This window comes from Pipistrellus kuhlii, unplaced genomic scaffold (genome assembly GCF_014108245.1).
Source record: "Pipistrellus kuhlii isolate mPipKuh1 unplaced genomic scaffold, mPipKuh1.p scaffold_m20_p_3, whole genome shotgun sequence".
Taxonomy (NCBI): Eukaryota; Metazoa; Chordata; class Mammalia; order Chiroptera; family Vespertilionidae; genus Pipistrellus; species Pipistrellus kuhlii.
Window position 1 is genome coordinate 16,487,807 of NW_023425529.1, and position 21,913 is coordinate 16,509,719.

Here is a 21,913-nt window from a genome sequence, read left to right on the forward strand (position 1 = left end):
AACACTATAAGACCAATCAGCACAATGACCCCAAGGACTCCATATATAACAGGGAGTGCATTTCCTAAGGGCAAGTAAACATCAGGAGATAAGAATGTCTTAGCCAAAAGAAGTGGATCCCTAATTACTATCCCTTTCTTAGGTCAGATACAGGATCACTGAAGTAAGTGCCATATCCATAGCACTTCTTACCTAAAGTCTCTTCACAAAAGGAATTCTAAATAATGTAGACAGTTGGTCCTATGCTCAGAAACCTCAAGATATAAATACCTTTGGCATTTGATGATTCTTTGGTTTCATTGCCTGTAGGAGAAAAAGAGGAGACTCAATTCTAAGAATAATATATAGAACAAATATTTCTATTTCTGTATACTCAAAACTTATATAACTTTATTAATCAATGTTATCACAATAAATTTAGTCTTAGAAAAAAAAAGTAGGACCTGATGACTGACTAGGCCGTAGGGGTGTCGAACTCAATCAGAGAAGGGGCCAAAATCTAAAATCCAGCCTAAATCACGGGCCGAATGGTTTACTGAACAATCATAAACTGTCATTGTGATGGAAACGCAGCTGAGTGCAGTGATTACAGCGCCGTGCGGGCCACATTGAAAGGCCTGGCGGGACGGATTTGGCCCGCGGGCTTTGTGTTTGACACAGGTGGTAGGGGAAGTGATAGATCAAAGGGAGAGGAAGAAATTCAAACAAGAGATTTGGATAGGTGGTGGTACTACTTCCTGTGTTAAGGAATATCGACTTTTATTGAAAACAATTAATTTTTTATTTTCTACGTGTGCCTTGAGTAGCCGGCTCTCAATCAAGCAAACTATTACTTCTGACCTAAAAAGATGTTGTTCTCTTCCCTCTGCACAGGAACACAGATGAGTAATATGCTTTTCCTTGGTGAAGGCCAATGATTAACAACAAATATTTTCATCATTTCTTCAGACGGAAACATTAGGATTCTTTTCCCACTAGATCCCTATGTTGACACACCCAGTCTTTACACGATGCACTAGATGGCTCACCACTTCTTAGCTACCAGAGGTTCCAAGCATAATCCTGTATCCTGGCACTCACCTGAACACATCACAGCAGCATCTTCCTTGTGCCCACAGTCACTGTTCCCCCAGGATTTGGCAGGACAATCCCACAAGGAAGACTCATTCCCTTTGCACTTCACTTCACTGAGCCATATGGGTCCAGTCCCCAGACCAAATGCTGCCTCTTTGAGTGCCTTCAAAGCTGAGCCACAGCCCAGCTGTCGACACACCACCTGAGCACTGTCAAGGTTCCAGGAGTCATTACACACTGTCCCCCAGGAACCTTCATGCCAGACCTCCACACGTCCAGCACAGGTAGTGTTTCCTTCTTGAAGTCTTATCTTGCCTGAAAAATCAGAGACATCAAGGCCATTTATGAGAAGATAAAACTCCTCAGAGGTCACAAGGGAAAAGAGATATTTGAAACTCTTTTTAAGATTATTTTAAAACGTTGCCTTTTCAATGCACATTTAAAAAGATATATTTTAAAAAATATATCTTTTATCATGTCCTTTCAGCAAAATATTTCATATTGGATATAAGAACAGTAGTGTAAGTCACAAAATGTGAAATAAGTAATGTGAACATTGCATGATGTTAAATTTTCTCAACTATAAAAGAACTTGAGAGATTGACAGGTACATAGAATATTTCTTCCAGTTTAATAAGATGGGAAATACTTTAGGATTGGTCTTTATGACTACTTTTCATTGTATATTAGTACATCAAAATGATATTGAAGAAAACATTGGATAGGTAAAGTAGACTATTCAATAGTTAAATACTGAATCACGTATTCTCTGCTCCTCATTTGTTCACAGAAAAAGCAATTGGACTTTCAGGAAGACCATGGGCATATAAATCTTCTATGAAAAAATGATCTCTGGTCTTGAAAACGTACAGATCAAATGAAATAAAACCAGTTTTACGATCCAGGTACAATAGTTATTAACTGGAGTTTATTCATTCCTACTTAATGGGTTCAGAAGATCATAGTGGAGTCACAGAATGGAATTTTCATATGAACCAGAATGGAATTTTCAAATACTCACTGGAACATGTGATCCAGGTCTCCTCTGAGGGGCTTGCCAGTCTCTGCTTCCATGGAGATGATGGGCACGCCCATAATGTGTCAGGCCCTTTTGGACACTGAACATTGTCCACCCACATGTACCTGGACATTGTCTTGACTGCAGATGCAGGGCTGATGGTCCCTTTGTCTGCACAGCCCAGCTGCCTGCATGCCACATCCACAGTGATTTGAGACATGTTGTTCTTGCCAATGCTGCCCCATGTTCCATTATAAAAAAGTTCCAGACGTCCTGCACAAGTCTCTCTGCCGGTTTCACTGGTCAGTTTCAGAGCCAAGAACTCTGGAGTGAAATACAGAGTGAGTAATTTCACATCTTCTCTGAAAATTCACAAGGCTCCTTCCGTTTACTCTGATGTGAGAATGACTTCAAAAATTAGCCCTACTTGGTTTGGCTCAGTGGATAGAGCATTGGTCTGCAGATCAAAGGGTCCCAGTTGGAGGATGATTAAGGAAACACACCTTGGTTGCAGGTTCCTCCTTGGCCCATGCCTGTTTGGGGCTCCTGCCTGGAGGCAACTAGTCAATGTGTTTCTCTCACATTGAGTTTTGCCCTGTCTTTCCCTCTCTCTTCCATTCTCCATAAAAATCAATGGATAAATATCCTTGGGGGCAGATTAGCAACCACAAAATTAAGTACAATATATCAATTAGTAGTAATTTTCTTTGTAATTGTGGGGTGATTTAGTAGATTTTATTAAAATATGGTATTTTTCTATACCTTCTGCTTTTATATTCTTGGGTTTTATACTCAGGGAACTCTCCAGAATGCCACCAATGATTTAAGTTGACTTCTAGATCTCAATAAAAGGCTAAAATCTTAATTAATTGCACTAGAGGCCCAATGGCTGAAGATTTGTGCAAGAATGGTCCTTCCTTACCCTGGCTGCTGGCACTGCCTTTCCTCTGGCTGGAACTGCCTTTTCACTCAGGCCCAGAGTGACCTTTCTGCCTTCCCATTCTGCCCAGAGGCCCAGAACTACTGGGGCAGTATGGAACGCCTGTTTCATCACCATGACTATGATGCAAGTGTCCCGCCCTGCCCCTGGCTGTTTGGGTCCTGCATATGCAAATTAACCCAACATCTTTGTTGGGCTAATTTGCATGCTCAGTCCTGATTGGTTGGTGGGTGCCACAAAGGTATGGTCAACTTGCATCTTACTCTTTTATTAGTATATATAGTTTGGACTTTCTACCTAAGTTACTGTATTTTATCATTAAGAATTTTATTCTGGAATGAACAATTCAAATATACAACTATAAAATAAAACGTTTATCACCCTAAAACCCAATAGAAATCTAGCTGAAAGGAAGCCCTACAACTAGACTAAAAGACAAAGAGGAGAATTCAGGACACAAGCGCTGAAAAACTTAGGTATAAGGGTCGTGAACACGATATGGGCTGGCGGCGAATCCCGGCTGGCGGAGGGCATTGCTTTTTTCAACCTGGAGAGAGACAAGCTTCCAATCTCTCTGAAATCCAGTTTCTGGGGAGAGGCTAGACTGTCCTCCATTGGATTGGAAAGTGAGGGTGGCTGGCTTGCAGAGCTTTGCGCAAGAATATTTGTTTGCTGTGCTGTGGTGTGAGACGTGGGGAGATGCAGAGACGCAGGAATGCGGATCAGAGAGACAGCTGATGGGCAGCCATCGCTATTGGCCACACCGCAGCCTGGTGATGCCCTGAGAGTCCGCCTTGAGACTGGACCCCTCACAGCACATTCAAGCTCCAAGCAGTGGCTTTTGCATACGAATGGCCCTCTCAGTTGCAGTTTAACCTAGCAAAGGAAGAGAGGACTGTGGTTCACACTGTAGCTCCTGCAGGGTGCAGTAGCTGAACTGCACATGTTGGAGAGCCAGAAGCCAGTGTTCCTAGTGCTTAGTTTTAACCCCTCATACCAATGAGTGACAGTTTAGCAATTCGGAAGGCTGCCTCAGTGAGCACCAAAGCCCCATTGGAACAAAGCGTGTCTCCAGCACAGCAGTTCTTCCTTTATAGACACAGCAGGTCCTCACAGACAATTGGCCTGGAGTCAGTTCCTCCCAGTGTACCAACAGCAATCAAGGCTTAATTACACCAAGACTTTGCATTCAGCCCAAAACGGGATATAGCAAAAGCAACCACATCAGGTGATTGGGGAAGCTGAGCTACTGACCACACAAAGCCACTCCATCTACACAGGGAGGCAGCCAAAATGAGGAGACATAGAAGCATGTCATGAATGGGAGAGATTGAGGAAAGTAAATTACTGGATGACACAGAGTTCAGAATCACATTTATTAGGTTACTCAAGAATCCTAAAAACCTTTGAGAAACTTGATGAGACCTCCAAGAAGCTTAGTGAGACCTTCAAAGACCTTAATGAGGAAAAAATACCAAAAATATGAAAATAGACCAGCCAGAAATTAAGCATACACAGTCTGAAATATAGAATATACAGAAACTCAACTATAGATCAATGTGCCCCAAGAATCAAACCAAAGATCTGGAATATAAGGAAGCAAAAATCACCCAACCAGAGAGGCAAAAAGAAAGAAGAATCCAAAAGTGTGAGGATAGCATAAGGAGACTCCGGGATGGCTTAAAGTGTACCAACATCTGGATTGTTGGGATGCCAGAAGAAGAGAGCAAGCAGGATATTGAAGTCCTTCTGGAAGAAATAATGACAGAAAACTTTCCCTACCTGGTGAAAGAAATAGACCTACAACTTCAGGAAGCACACAGAATCCCAAACAAGAGGAATCCAAGGAGGACCACACCAAGACACATCATAATTAAAATGTCAAGGGCAAAAGACAAAGAGAAAATCTTACAAGCAGCAAGAGAAAAACAGCTAGTTACCCACAAAGGAATACCCATACGAATGTCAGCTGATTTCTCAACAGAAACTATGCAGGCCAGACGGGAATGGCAAGAAATATTCAAAATGATGAACTATAAGAACCTACAACCAAGATTACTCTACCCAGCAAAACTATCATTCAGTATCGAAGGTCAGATTAAGAGTTTCACAGACAAGAAAAAGTTAAAGGAGTTTATCAACATCAAACTAGGATTACATGAAATGTTGAAGGGTATTCTTTAAGAAGAGGAAGAAGAAAAAGGTAAAGGTAAAAAATTATGAACAACAAAAAGACATCAAATACATACCTACCAATAAGTGAATCTAAATTTAATTGAATAAAAAATCTGAAGAACAAAATGGACTGGTGAATATAATAGAATCAGGGACATAGGGATTGGACTAACAATTCTCAGGGGTAAGGGGATCTGAGGGATTCGGGAAGAGATTGGACAAAAATCTTACACCTATGAATGAAGACAATGGGGTGGGGTTGGGAATCAGGTGGAGGGGAGCGATTGGGGGGTGAGGGAAGAGGAACAATCTGAACAATAAAGACTTATTATATTAAAAAATAAATAAAAATAAAAAAGCTAAAAAAAGGAAAAGAAAGAATTTTATTCCATTTATTTTTTTGCAACTGTTCTTGACAGTTAAAATTTACTGAGATATTCAGATTCTAAACCCAATATTTTGTGTACATTATCTTAAAATGAAATAGTCCCCTTTCTGACACATAACAGTTTTGTTGCACATGTTCTCAACCAAATGTGTGTCATTAAATTTGGTTGATGTCTATATCACTCCTGGCATATAGAATTTTTCACTTCCATAAGTTACTAATCATAGTACTATTTTTCCCAATATATTACAACTGAGTATATTTTTAATCTCACAATAGTTTCTGAAGCTTGCCATATACAGTATACAAAATAGATCAGTGGGTCCTTCTGATAATTTTGCTCCTATGAAAAATAAGTCTTATTTGTTATGAAAAATTACTTGGGCATGATAGTTATCTTTTTCTCTGTAGAATGTAGTGCTAATGAATTTCTTCTTGTCCCTTAAAACTACCTTTTTATTAATACAGTGATTATCAAGGGGTGCACTGAATCTTTACTCAATATCCAGCTCTACATATATTTATAAAAGAACTTTTCATTATTAGTTTTGTTATCAGTTTCCTGATATGCAAGCTCATTTCTGAAAATTTCTCCTTTTAACTTTATACTTCCTGCACAGAAGGTAGCACTAATTCATCAAACCAATATACTTCTGGGATCCTGACTCTCACAACAGTTTACTCTGTACTTGTTTTTCAGGAAATTCTTTCAGATTAACACCTCCCACTATCCTTTGCCCTACCTCAGTAGTTATGTGCAGAACTTACCTGAGCAGATAGCTCCTGCATCCTCCTTATGCCCGCAATTGTGTTGTCCCCAGCCATGTGAAGGGCACTGCCACATATGTGCTTCTTTTCCATTACAGTTTACCTGATCCAGCAAGATGGGCTCTGTTCCTTCCCCAAAATAAGCAGAAGTAGTGGCATTAATGGCAACCCCACAGCCCAGATGTCTGCACACCACATGGGCATTTTTTAGGTCCCAGTTGTCATCACAGATGGTGCCCCAGGAGATCCTATGATAGACCTCTACTATCCCAGCACAGCGACCACCTCCATTTACCAGGCGAAGTTGACCACACTCTGGAAAGAGAAAGTACAATATTACTAAAAATGCATTTCTAAGGATTGAGATAGTTTTTATAGATTGATCACTGATTCTCACCTATGCAAGCAACAGCTCTTTCTTGTGAAATGGGAGAGCTTGTCAGGCTCAAAGATGTTGAATCGCAAGGGAATAGTCTCTGACTTTGGATTCCTGCAAATACCAGGAATTTTGAATTAGAATTAGACCAATTCTAAAGGTAGGGTGAGGAAGGGAGGCCTGATGAATGAAGTATTAGATAGGCGAGCTGGGAACAAACAGAGCTTTAGAGATAAGGAAATGGGACGGGTCAACCAGGCAAGGAGTATATCAGGTGCTTTAAGAAGCACAAGATAACTATGAGGTCAATGAAAATTGAGTTTACACTTTCTCTAAAAAGGTAAATGAGGTTAATATTCCAGTACATTTCTCGTGACCCCTCACGATAGATCTTTCCCTTTTACATTTGTTTTTCATCCCCATAGATACACCGCCCTTAGGGCCCAGCACCATGGGAGAGGCTCATCACTGTCTGCCCTCGATCCTCTTACCTGAGCAGATTACAGAGGCCACTTGCTCTGCAGAACATAGTGATGCACCCAGAGCAGTTACAGGACAATCTCCCATGTGTTGCTCAGTTCCAGTGCAGTGAAACATGTGCCTCCAGACCTGACTGTTTCCTTTCCCAAAATGTGCTCTTTCTTGGGTAGGAAGGGCAATTCCACACTTAAGCTGCTTGCACAAAACGTGGGCATCTTCCATGTCCCAGTGAGAGTTGCAGAGGGATCCCCAGGTCCCTAGAACCTTGAGCTCCACTCTTCCTTCACATGGCGACTTGCCATTCACCAGCCGCATTTCTGTGTATCCTGGAAAATAACAGGGCTTTAGAAAGATGTCTGTGATTACCTAGCCCTACTGTCTTCCAAGCAAGGGAACAAACTGAACATGTTCTCTGAGTCTTACTTGAGCAGACTACTCCAATGTCTCTGCTGTGACTGCAAGTCCCATCTGGGCGGGGTGCTACTGGGCAGAGTGAAAGATGGGACTCATGCCCCTCACACTGGAATTCTTCAGCCCAAATCTGTCCATTTCCTTCTCCAAAGTAAGCTCCTCCCAGGATAGAAACAACGGTGCCACATTGCAACTCCCTGCACAGCACATTGGCAGATTCCAGAGAGAAGTCAGAGTCACAAACAGTGCCCCATTTGTCACCATATTTAACTTCAACACGACCAGAGCAGGGAATGTCTCCTCCAATGAGTCTGGGTTCCCTGTGGGCTGAAATATAATATTTCAGTGAAAAAGAACATAATTCCAAGATTTTTTTTTATGATGGAAGTCAGGAAGGGAGTGAAAGTGAGGAAGGAAATTCAGGTTGTTTAGTGATTTTTCCACACTGGTTTCTCTTGGCTTCTTTGCCTAGAATTGGGCATAGCAAATTCTAGTCCTTTCCATTCCTCATTAGATCAATTCTTTTTGAGAGAACTCTGAAACTTTACTCCTGAAGCTGGCCTTTCTGTATTTTACTTACATTGTTTATAATATTGGAGACCACATATAATGTGTAGTCATTCTATCTTTTTTAAAAATATATATTTTATTGATTTTTTACAGAGAGGAAGGGAGAGAGATAGAGAGCTAGAAACGTCGATGAGAGAGAAACAACGACCAGCTGCCTCTTGCACACCCCCTACCGGGGATGTGCCCGCAACCAATGTACATGCCCTTGACCGGAATCGAACCAGGGACCTTTCAGTCTGCAGACCGATGCTCTACCACTGAGCCAAACCGGCTTTGGCGTCATTCTATCTTTTAACCCTGTAATCAGTCCTCCACCTACTGCCACCTGGGGTCTGCCCCAAACTTTTCAAATGGTTTTGGAAAGTTTTTCAATATGCTTCCTGTTTTTAAAATGAACATCAGACCCCCCTTTCCTTTTGCTATATTGCACTTGATACACAAGACACTTCTTTCTCCTCCTTCCTGCCTGAAAGAATCTTTCATGAATTCCTTGACTGAAGGTTCTAGCCTCAACTTTCCCATCTTATCAATGGACATCTTCTCTTAACTGCCAATAAATGCCTTTATTTATATTTTCTCTTTAAATATATATTAATAAACATACTTACTTGAACATCTGTAACTTTGTGTGTTCAAAATTGAATGAGTTATCTATTGACAAGCCCACTGTGTTCTTTTCCCAAATAATGATATCTAGACCAAATTAGAATCACCTGAAATTGAACCATTTCTTTATCCACCATAAATGCAATAATTATGATGGTAGTGAATACTAAGTGAGCACCTGTTATATATGGTATCTTACTAAGTATGTAACAAACATTTTTATCCTTATAATTGTCTTAGAAGAAATTATTAATATCATTCCAATTTGACAGATAAGAAAAATGAAACATAGAGAATTGTAGTAATTTGCTAAGTTTATACAGTGAGTTAGTGAAGACTGGGATATGAAGTTATGCAGTATATTCCAAAGCCTAGAACCTTGACTCTCATGCTACACTGCACATGTGGAAAGTCACCAATCTCTGTCAGTTTTCTGGCATATTTCTTCTGCATAATTTTTGTTATTGCTTTAATTAACTTGTCTACATATATCAGATAGTCCTTTGCAATAGCTTCCTAAGTCCTCTTTCTAAAAATTCTATGACACAATCACAAATATATGAATTACATTTCAATATTTTCACCTTTTAAAAAAAGATATTTTATTGATTATTTACAGAGAGGAAGAGAGAGGGATAGAGAGTTAGAAACATCGATGAGAGAGAAACATTGATCAGCTGCCTCTTGCACACCCACAAGATCAATTGTGCCCCGAACCAAGGTACATGCCCTTGACTGGAGCCAAACCCGGGACCCTTCAGTCCGCAGGCCGGTGCTCTATCCACTGAACCACACCAGTTTCAGTTATTTTCACTTTTTTGTCTTTAAGGTAATTCAATATTTCTTTACTATTTATACAATAATTTATCATTTCTACAAATATTATTAAGCACCTGTGATGTTTTCAGGATTTTGGGTGGTTTTAAAATCACAGAGTTCAGTCTATCAGTGAAGACAGATAATACTAACATTACTACTAATTATCATAACCATTTATCCATTATTTGATGTGTAATTCCTGTGCAGTGGGTATTTTGTTACCACCATTTTTCTTTTGAGGAAATTGCAGCACAGGGAGCTTTGCTAGGCTCCCCAACATCATCTATCTGTTAAAATTAAGGAAATCTGATAAACACTAATAAGATAGCATACTTTAAAATACTGTATGATGTTTCCTTAAAAGCCTTAATATCAATTACATTATCAATCATACCCGATGCTGCACTGTAAAGATGCTTGTGCATAGCATGGTTTTTCAAGCTTTTGTTCATCTGCATAAAGTGTCCTCTCTACTTAAAACACATATTTCCTACCTCAAATCAAACTCCTTAAAATACTGATTGAAAGTGTTATCTGAGCTGCTCTGGCCGGTGTGGTCAGTGGTTAGGACTTGGGCCTGTAAACCAAAGGGTCATGGGTTTGCTTCCCAGCTCCAGTCAGGACACTTGCAGGAGGCAACCAATCAATGTGACTCACATCAATGTTTCTTTCTCCTCCTCCCTCCCATTCTCTCTCAATGAAAAAAATATCCTCAGAATGAGGATTAAAAAAAAAAAAAAAAAAAAAAAAAAAAAAAGTCTTACCTGAGCAGGTAACTTTGGCTTCTTTATAATAAAAACAGGTAAGTCCACCCAACTGCCATTTCTTGCAATCCCAAATAGAAGTTTCATTTCCTATACATTGCTGTAAAAACAGCCACATGTTTGTTGGCTTAATTTTTGAATAACTTTGATAGGATACTTTGAGTGCAGATCCACATCCCAACTGTCTGCAAATCACATTAACTCCTTTCCTCCACCAGGTGCTGTCATACACTCATACTACTAGTTTCTGAATTTCCACTTCCACTGTCCCAGCACAGCGGCTGCCTCCTCCTATAAGTCTCAGTTCCAGATCTGATTCATCTGCAAAAGAAACATAAATTTAGATTATAAGTATATGTACAAGTTAACTCACAAAGGATTTAAAAAAAATCTTGCTCCTTTCCAGATACTGAGGCACTCAAAATTAAGGCTTACCATCTTAGGGCTTTTCTCACAGCCAGCATATATCATAAGTTTGGTTAGAAACAGGATGATAATTTCAAAGGTTAATAAAAACTGTCAATGGCAGAAAAATATGAAGAAGACAGATATTTAAAATATTTAAAATTTATGTTATTTTCTTCTCCAGAACTCCAGGTAGATTTAGAACTCAATAGCAATCGAAATAATTACTATAGAAAATTGCACCAGACAGCTCTTCAAACTAGTTAACAAAAGAAAATATTAAAAATTTATCACAAGTGTAAAAGAATTACCAACAAAGAAATTTTTAGATGTTTCTATCTCTCAAACCTATTCTCTTTTAAAAAATATGTACTTTATTGTTTTTTTTCAGCAAAGAAGGGAGAGGGATAGAGAGCTAGAATCATTGACCAGCTGCTTCCTGTACACCCTCCACCGAGCATTGACTGGAATCGAACCTGGGACCCTTCAGTCTGCAGACTGATGCTCTATCCACTGAACCAAACTGGTTTTGGCTCTCAATCCAATTCTTAATCCTAAAGAATACAGGTCCTTCCTTCTCTGTTTTTGTTTTGTTTTAACTTACCAGAACATATGACACCAGCATCTTTCTGATGATTGCAGATACTCTTTCCCAATTCTCTGTGTCTGCACTGCCAAATAGCAGATTCATGTCCTTGGCAGGCAACACTGTCGAGCCAAATGGGTCCAGTTCCCTCACTGGCATTAACTCAACCAATGCCAGTGATGGCAGTTGGGCATTCAAGCTGCTTACATGCCACAGCGGCTTCATCCCTATCCCAGCCATCATTACACACTGTCCCCCATTCTCCTTGGAATTTCACTTCTAATCTTCCTGAACATTTAGAGACTCCATCAACCACTCTCATTCCCAGATCTGCTCCATCTGTAAGAAGGACACAAAACAAGTCAGTGATAAAGAAACAGTAAGAGACTTTTGATGGAGTAGGTAAACTCAGTGCTCACTTCCTTCAATGTCCTTCAATGACCACATAAAAATTACAACTAAATTAGAGAACAACCATCATTGATAAATACCTGAAGACTAGCTGAACAGAAGTCCAATAACTAAGGATATAAAGAAGGACCGTGAAGGCTGGTAAGAGGAGTGGAGACAGGGGATGGGAACGTACCACATTCAGAGTATGGCAAGGAAGAATCCAGTGGGGTATTTTGGCTGCAGAGGTACGCTGAGGAACAAAGGGTCCCAGCCCCACTCTATGCTCCCCATCAATGTGGGAAGAAGAGTCCTCCTAACATTTGGCTATGAAAACCAGTGGGTATTGTGTTCAAGAAAGATAATTAGCTGCTAGAGACAGAGGCACTGCAGGTCAGATAGGGCCAGTGCACAGACTCACTTGTTCACAATCTCAGTCACACACAATCTCACTCACTGCAAGCTCCAGGACAGGGGATGCATCTCGGAAAGTTCCAGGGACATATGGGGAGAAACTGAACCAACTACCTTTAGGGTGAGAGCTGAAGTGACAGGGTTTGAGGCTACTCTGTCTGGGAATGGACATTCCTTTGTTGAATTCTCTTCCCACCCTGCCAGCCTGATGTAGGTGGGCACCAAATCTGTGCTCTCCATTAATCTGACTAACACCATTCTGAGCCCTGATGGTTCCCTGAGACCCTGCCCCACTCAACTCACTCCTCTAGCCTGAGCCTCTTTTAGTGGCTCCTCCATACAGTGGCCTGCCTTGGCTCCCACTGCAGACTTTCCCTCAATTTCTAAAACCCCAAACAAGCAGCAGCTTGCCTCATTTTTCTAAGTGGCTCCAAGCCCTGCACAAGTGGTGACTGGTCTCAACTTGCATTGTAACTCCCATCAGGCACCACCAAGCCTGGCATAAGTGATATCCAGTCTGGGCCTGTAATGTAGCCTCAACCAAGAAGACACAGGCTTGGCACAAATGACAGCTGGTTTCAGTTTGCAGTATAGTTTCTTCTAAGAACTTCTGGTTTCTTCTAAGAACCTATTTCTCAACACAAGTTGTAAGAAAGGAACAGATCACTTTGTCGGTTCTACCAAGAGTTTCCCAGAGAGACACAAGTGGAAGATGACCTTGGCATATATATGAGTCTCAACCAAAAGGGTCTTGAAGTAACACACCCAGTGATTTTACAATAATAAAAACAAAAAGGGTGACACTCAAACACACACATACATTAAAGGAGTAAAAAATAACGACAAAAACAAAAACATGGAGGGGAGAATAAAAATGGTAGTGATTTAAGAATGTGTTTGAACTTTAGTAACCAAAAACTAATAACAGACTGGTATAAACATTGTTCAATATATTGTATGTGAAGCAAATGACAAATCAAACCCCCCAAATCTATGAGAAATGTACAAAAAAATAAAGAGAAAGGAATCCAAACATAACACTACAGAAAGTCATCAACATGAAGAGAGGCGAACAAGAGAACAAGAAACTGAGAACTATAAAAACAATCTGAAAACCATTAATATAATGTCAATAATTACATATTTATATATAATTATTTTAAATGTGTACAGTCTAAAAGTCATAGGGTGGTTGAGTGAATAAGAAAACAAGACCCATTCATGTGTTGTCTATAAGAGGCCAACTTTAGATTGAAAGACACACACATACACTGAAAGTAAAGTGATGGAAAAAGCTATTTCATGCAAATGGAAACGAATAAAAATAAAACAAAACACTGGGATAGCAATACTTATCTCAGACCAAATAGACTTTACAACAAAGGCTATGGTAATGGAATCAATCCAACAAGAGGATAATATCTCTTGTGAATACCTCTGCATCCAATGGAGGAGCACCTAAATATGCAAAGCAAATTTTGGCAGACCTAAAGGGAGGGATCTACACTAATACAATATTAGTAGAGGGTTTAACACCACTCTGACATCAATAGATAGATCTTCCAGACAGAAAATCAGCAAGCAAAACAAAAGCCTTATATGACACATTAGACCAGATAGACTTAGTTGATACTTTTAGTACACTTCCTCCCAAAGCAGCAGTATATATATTCTCTTCAAGTGCACATGGAACATTATTCAGAATAGATCATGTTAGGTTACAAAACAAGTCTCAATAAATTTAAGAATATTGAAGTCATATAAAGCATCTTCTCCAACCACTAGGGTATGAAACTAGAAATCAGTTACAAGAAGAAAACTGAAAGCACATACAAACATGTGAAGCTAACAAAAGAAAGCATCCAAATGGAAAAGATGCTCGAATCATTAATCCTTCTGGAAATGTAAATCAAAGCCAAAATGAGATATCACCTCATACTTGTCAGAATGGCTAATACACAAAACAATGTTGGAGAGGATGTGGGGAGAAGGGAACTCTGGTACATTGTTGGTAGGATTGTACAACCACTAAAAATTAACTACCATATGACACAGCGATTTCACTTCTGGCTACTTACCAAAAAAACACAAAATATTAATTTGAAAAGATATATGCACCCCTATGTTCATTGGAACATTATTGTCAGTAGCGAAGGTGTGGAAGAAACTGGTATCCATTGATTAGATGACTACAAAAAGAAGATGTTGTACATATGTACAGTGGAATATTACTCAGCAATAAAAAAGAATGAAATTTTACCGTTTGCAACAACATGGGTGGTCTTAAAGATATATTTAAATTAAATAAGTCAGAAATAGAAAGACAAATATCATATTTCACTTATATGTGGAATCTAAAAAAACCCAAACCAACAACAAAACAGAAACAAGCTCATAGATATAGAGAACAAATTGATAATTGTCAGGATGAGTTTGGGGGATAGTTGGAAAAGCTAAAAAGGACTAAGAAGTATACATTAGAAGTTATAAAAACAGTCACAGGAATATATAATACAACATAAGGAATAAAGTCAATAATATTGTAATAACTATGTAAAGTGGCAGATGGGTATTTCATCTGTTGTTTAAATATCTAACCACTACAATGTACACCTGAAACTAACATAATATTATGTGTCTGTAACTGAAAAAATAAATTTAAAAAAGAAACAAAATATTAAAGGGAGTGTAGATAACTGTATCTGAAATGAGTTCAGGAAAAGAGAAGATTTAAATAGAGATAAAGAAAACAATGATATACTTTGATTAAACATTCCTAAAGATGACCGAAACTAATACAAAATAATATTGAATATAAATTGTATTTTAAAAGTAAATAAAATAACACATGAATGCACATAAAATAAGTGTTAAGAAAAAGAAAACAAAAAATTATTAAGACAGATGGAGTGGATAGGGTAAGAAGACAGGACTTTTGAGTATAGAGAGCATGCACTATCACTTCATAACAGGAATTCTAGGAGCTAAATTTTACCTAGTGATATGTTTTTTGACCACCAGAGTTTTTGTGGAAAGTGTTTGGTTGTTTTATTTTTATTATTTTTAAAATAAATATGCATTTGCATGTGTTTAGATCAGTGGTTCCCAACATGGGGCACACATCCCTCAGGGGGGCAATTTGAAAATGAGTTATTAGCAGTGAGTTCTTTGTATTTATTATGGATCTAGGGGCCTCATATATGGTATATAAATTTATATTGTGACCTATTTATGCATTTCAGTTCTCTGTTATATGTTTTGAAACTTTGTTTACTATTTTTTCAGATCACTTCATATTATTATAATATTTTTAACAATTTCTTCCTCGGTACTTCAACTGTCCTTTCGTTCCTTTGCTTTCCTCTTTCATGAATGCCATGTTATTTGAAATCTTGTTTAGACCAAATTAATGTCCCTTTAGGCTTCCTCCATGTCAATAGGAGTTCACTTTTTGAATAATAAGAATTTTTTAAGATGGGGCGGAGGGGGGTGGGGATAGGCATCAGGATTTTAGAGATGCTTAGGTGGGGCATGGCCAAAAGAGGTTGGGAACCACTGGTTTAGATGGTACCCACACACTCCAGTTTGCCTCAACACTCAACACTCAACACTCACTTTTGTCTCTGGTTACATTACCTGTCTACACTACCTAGTTAATATCTGCCTGGCCCTTTTTTGTGACCAGTTCCTTAGTGTAAAAGTAAAGCAAAGCAAAGAGAAAAGGAACTTAACCTTTATTGTTTTCACCTTCTCCCGAACAATATTCCTCAAAGAACAGAACTAGATTCTGAGTACTATTCTATAATAAATACGTTGAGTTTTTTTCCTCCGGCAGCTTTAGTTTTTGTTGCTACAACACTGTTTCCTATGACTCCTCAGCATGTATAAAACATTGAGGGAAAATGTGCTGACTGGGGACATTTTGATAGGTAAAAGAAAATGGAAGGTAAAGATAGTGTTTGTTCCCCATCCCCCAATCCCTTTCATTTTCTTCAACTAACAAAATTCATAGTTTATTTAGAAATCCCATTCTTTGTGGTTCAGATTACTGAAGGTCTGCTCTTCAACAACAACAACAACAAAGAAGCCAATTCAAGAAATAAAAAGAGTCAGAACCATGATTGCATTGCTTAAGTGCTTGAAGTCAGTCATGTACTTCCTGAAATTTCCAGTTTTCTGAGTCAGCGTTTTATTCCTTAAAAATAAGCTTGAAATGAATTTCCTTCATCCCCTATCCCCCCTCACCCCCAAATAACTGGTAAATACAGAGATATTTTTACTCTAACTATATTTTCCTAAATGCGCCTGGGGGTTCATGGCATAGAAGATCTTCTCCAAACTAAGGACTCAAGTGAAAAGGGGAGAATGTCATCCCTGCATATAAAAATCCATTGCTCCCTCCCCTGATTAAGTATGGAGCATGGAAGTCTGTAGACAGACACAGTACCTGCTCATCCTATTCATACCAGAGGAATAGCATAAGTGAGATTTTAATAGGAAACCAACAATTTTGTTTAATCACTTGATTCTGTAAATTTAAAATAATAGTTTGGAAAAGTATAGGTCAGTGTGGCTAAAGAGGGGACTTTTGTAGTTAGAGAATGATAAAAGGATTGAGATGGTGACTTTATTTTAAACTCATACAGAGAGCAAAATTTGCTAGTTCATTCTTCTTTTTCTTTCTTGCTTTTTTTTGTTTTGTTTTTTTTGTTTGAACTATTGCTTGAACAACCCCTTCAATCCTCATTACTTGAATCTCAATTTCACTATTTATCATCCCTCCTAATCTATCTTAATTTCAATTACTGTAAGAACTCAACAAGTTTTAGAACAGGAATCTGAAATTAGGTAAAAATAAAAAGACATGCAGTAAGAGTTCAGACTTTTAAGATTCTTACCCATGCCATCCTCCCTCCCCCTTTTGTCCTCTTTTGAGAACAGAACAAACCCAGAACAGTCCTTACCAAAGCAAATCACTCCAGCATCTTTAGCATGAGGGCAAATAGACTTTCCCCATTCCTGGTGCTTGCAGTGCCAGAGAGCTGACTCATTTCCATGGCACACAAGATCATCCAACCAGATTGGTCCAGAACCTTCTCCAAAATTAGCTGAATCAAAGTAACTGACAGCACTTCCACATTCAAGTTGTTTACAAATCACAGAAACCTGATCTGTGTTGAATCTGTTAACACACACTGTTCCCCACTGTTCTTGGAATTTGACCTCTATTCTTCCTGCACACCTGTGTCCTCCATTCACCAGCCGCAACTCCAAATCGGATCCGTCTAGAATGAGGAAAAGACCAGAGTTCAAAGTGATATTCATTCAGAAGTAATTTTAGGAAATTAGGTTCCTCAGGACACTTAGGATTTCATGGTTTCTTTAAAATAGTGCCTCATTTTGAATGCTGCTCATCTTCACATATTAGAATATTTAATCTTTTAAAAACAAACTATATAAAAATGAGGACTTTTATCTATATCTACTTGCCAGGAAAAATGTTTTACAGATTAAATTTATTTTCTGTTTTATTTTGTTTCCTTCTTTTACTAGAACAGAGTAAATATTCTTTTATGTAGAAATAGATAAAATTGAGTCTCAAAGTATTTAATTTTCAAAAGAGTAGAAAAAAATAAAATTGGTCTTACAACAAAATACTTAAAATGACTAACTTGTAATTTGTTGAGTATTTAAAATCTTTATTTTAATATTTATTTATTATAAACAATTCAGAGCATGAATAATGAGCTTTAGTTGAATTTGAAATTAGAAAACAGGAGAAAATAAAATGCATAATCATTTTCAAGTACACACTGTTGTATGCCAAATTATTAAACATTAGAGGCTCAGTGCACAAAATTCATGCACAATGAGGGTCCCTAGTGGCTGCCAGCTGCTGGTTGGGGCCTCTCTTCCCGAAGTTCGCCAACTGGCCCTGTCCCGGGGTTGAACATCCAAACAAGAGGACAATTTGCATATTAGACTGTTATTATATAAGATTGAAGGGGAAATCAATTAAAACAATTCATTTCTTACCAATTTTCTGTTTAAACCAAAAGTGGTTTTTCTGTTTGTTTATTTTCATCCCTAAAGCTTCTGATACCACTTTTAGGGGGAAAAACAGTTCTTTTATTAAGAAAATTTTCTCTATTAAGAACAATCTCCTTTCCATTAGATTGTCTATGAGGACAAAATACCCAAGAAAAGGGAAATTTGAGATGAAATTTTGGGAAACATGATGGACAAAAACTATTTGTTTTTGAACAAAATGTTTAGGAACCACTTTTGAAAAAAGCAATTCAACTTTAAAAGCTCTAAACTCCAGGCAAAGACCTACACTTCACAAGATTTTTAAATTATGAACAACTAAGAATAATAAAGCTCACAATCAAAATATGCATATGCGGTTCCAAGTGTATCAGCTATGATCTCTTCTTATTCTTCACAACTTTAATCATCATGTGCTATTACCACCATCACTACTTTACAGATAAGCAAACTAAGGTTAAATAATTGGCACAGAATCAAACACCTGGGATGTGGGAGGGAAAAAGCGGTGTGGCACCAGAGTCCATTCTCCTTACTGTTATGCTCTATTTACCCTGAGCATGTGATAATAATAAAAATCTCCCAAAAGGCAGAGACCCTGAGGATAGAGCATAATCAGAGAGGAGAATCCCAGAAATGCAGATTCTGAAACTAGTAAAAGGAGTGGCTATGCATTCCTATTGGAGCATTAGATGTGTAAAATTGTAAAAAGAAGTTGAAGTAATTCCATCCTGAGGCATAAAAAAAGAAAAAGAAAAAGAAAACAAGAGTTAAAAGTACTACCTGCTGTTTCTTAGCTTAAAAAAGTCAACTTTAGAGACAGCAATAATTATGATGAGAGTTTGGCAAGATTTATTATGACTTTTAACTTTGTTGTAGATGTTTGATGTACATGGTACTATTGGTTTTCGCTGAATATGATTAACAAGAAAGACAAGGAGGAAGAGGAGAGGAGGGAAGAGGAAGTGATGGAAGAGAAATGGGGAGAATGGGAGGAGGGAGAAAGAAAAGGGGACTCAGTTAACAAGGTAATGAGAAGCACTGAGCCATGAAGAACTAATTTAATTATTTTAATTTTCAAAAATATTTTTATTGATGAGAGAGAGAGAGAGAGAGAGAGGAAGGGAGAGGGAATAGAGAGATAGAAATATCAATGAGCTGCCTCTAGCATCCCCCTACTGGGTATTAAACCCGACATGTGCCCTGACTGGGACTCGAATCAGTGACCTCTTTGTTCATGGGTTGATCCTCAACCACTGGCGCCACACTGGCTGGGTGCTAACTTTTGGTTTTTATCACCTATTACAAACTATACTGTATCAATAATTTTTTTAAGTATTCTACCATTGAGTCCCCAGGAACTGAAGTTCAGAAAGGTTTAATAACTTGCTCAAAATAGTAGTATTAATGAGGGGCTGAGGTGGAATTTAGTCCAGCTTTTTTCTAGATACTAGCCTGCCTGTGTTGCTCCCATTACCCCACATTGTCTGGGTGAAGGGAAATTTTTTCTTTCTAAAATCAGTCCTATGGAGGAGATGGTCTCTAAGAAAGAGGCTGGGAGCTGCGAGGGCTGCATAAAGTGAGCAAGGAGGGATGAGAAGCACAGGAATGTGACACTGGGTCATAAACTTGACCTTAGGATTTGTCAGAAGGAAGGTCTGTCACGTGATTTTCTGAGTTATCTACTTACATGTTTTATAAATGAAGACCATCACATAAATTAAACGAATAACACTGTATACTGGCAGAAACAGTTATACTTTGTGATAAATTAATTCTTCCTCTATAAAGAAGGATTAGAGCTAAAAATATTTATTGATTTATTCAGTAAGTTGATTACCAGTTAGTGGACAAAATGGTAATAATTTCTGCTTCAGTATATGAAAGCTTCATGCCACTGAAAAGGGGGACAAGAAATTACTTTAGACAAGATTTTTTTTAAATGTAGAAATAGTAGGTATAGTAGGAATATGAATATAAACTTGAAGCCAGTCACTTCCTCATTAATAGAAGTATTCAGAATCTCTTTTGATTTATTTTTTACTATGGGCATTGTCATGTGTTTTTCTGTTTATTTTAGCAATGATTTGGTAATTTTATGTGTGAATTTGATTGCTTAAAAAAAACAATCTTCTTTTTGTTTTTAAACCATCTACCTATTTGCACCCCCACAAAGCATTTCATGTCCAGAGTTTGCCTTATGCAGGTCCTACCCGAACAGGTTACTCCAGCATCCTGTTTGTGAATGCAGTTACTATGTTTTCCCCATCCATCATGTTTGCAGTTCCAGATAGCCGATTCATTCCCTCGACAAGAAACATGATTCATCCAAATGCGTCCAGAGCCCCCACTGGAATTAGTCCACACAGTGGTTTTGATGAAAGTTGGACATCCTAACTGACTACAAATCACAGAGACCTCATCCATGTCCCAGTCATTATTACACACGGTTCCCCACTCCTCCTAGACTTTCACCTCCACTCTCCCAGAGCAATTGTTTTGACCCCCAGCCAGTCTCAGCTCCTTATCTGCTCCTCCTGCAACAATGGATAAAGGCAGCAATTGGTCAAGATCCAAAGAGCAAGTAGAAAAGTATTATGCTGTCGATTACCTATTTATTTTCCAAATCCAGGTCTGAGGAACATTCCTGGACCTATCTATCCATGGTACAATAGGAAAATGCAATTTCACAGGAATTCAAACACAAATATTGGTACCACAGGCTTCAAATTGAACAATGGCATAAATAAGTAAAGCTAACTAACACAATATGATGTAATATCTTTCTTTTATGGGTAATATTCTTTACAATGTCAATTTATATAATCTTCATGGAGAGTATACTGTTCAAGTAAGATAGTGCAATATTTTAAAGGGATGAGCTACACAAGTTTCTCTAACATCTCAAGATCAAGAGAAAGAAGGCTGATGGTGAGGATGAAAAGACCAGTTATAAGAAATTTTACACTTGTTTCATATATATGTAAAATACTATACATTTAAAAAATATTAGTTGAAATCTGACAGAAATGTATTTATTCAAATGGAAGTTGAAAGGGAGATATTTTTGTATTATCTTCTATTATAAAATCAACCCCCTCTTCCTTACACTCCTTCCAAGTGTTGCAGCTACCTCCTCATGATTATTTTAGCTAACACAGTAACCCGTGGTGTATACATTTTGCCTCCACCAATACAATTTTAAATAAGTTTTAGCATTTGAATTTACTTAAGTGTTTATTCCAATAAACATGAGGTGTCTCCTCTGTATTGTTCCATATTTTTTAGCTAGACATTATTTCAAATCTTTAAGTAAAATGTATTGTTTTCCTCTGTGAGAGTTGATTTTATGATCTTAAATGGGCGGAACTGTGTTATAATTTTGTGGTTTTTTTTTGGTTAGGTTCTTATTTTGTGCATTTAATAGCTGATCCTTTGAAATTATAGGTTTTCAGGAGGATTTTTTGCTTTTCAATGACTTTTTTTTCAGAGTGGGCTTAGGGGGCAAGTAGATTTGACAAAGTACTCACCAAGAGAACCAGTGATCAAACAGAAACTAAGAACTGAAATCACAGCAATAGTGAAAGGAGTCAAGTGGATAAAACATCTTCTAAAGTTTGAGAAAAAAAAAAAAAGAGGGCACAAGTATAGTCTTCCCTCAAAGAGACTTGGACAAGGCAG

At 38.1% G+C, this 21,913-nt stretch overlaps 2 protein-coding genes across 4 annotated transcripts in view; both read right to left on the minus strand.

The window, feature by feature from the left end:
- LOC118729297 (scavenger receptor cysteine-rich type 1 protein M130) overlaps positions 1-21,913 on the minus strand; it is a 116,035-nt gene that overhangs the window by 5,187 nt on the left and 88,935 nt on the right. The window lies entirely within an intron of this gene.
- Positions 783-20,659, minus strand: LOC118728610 (scavenger receptor cysteine-rich type 1 protein M130-like). Its single transcript, XM_036455309.2, is given in 10 exon segments — positions 783-1,389; positions 2,096-2,416; positions 6,364-6,678; positions 6,761-6,853; positions 7,231-7,545; positions 7,643-7,957; positions 10,390-10,710; positions 11,399-11,719; positions 17,149-17,469; positions 20,446-20,659. Coding segments are annotated over 10 exon segments (2,901 nt in total). The 3' UTR covers positions 783-1,024.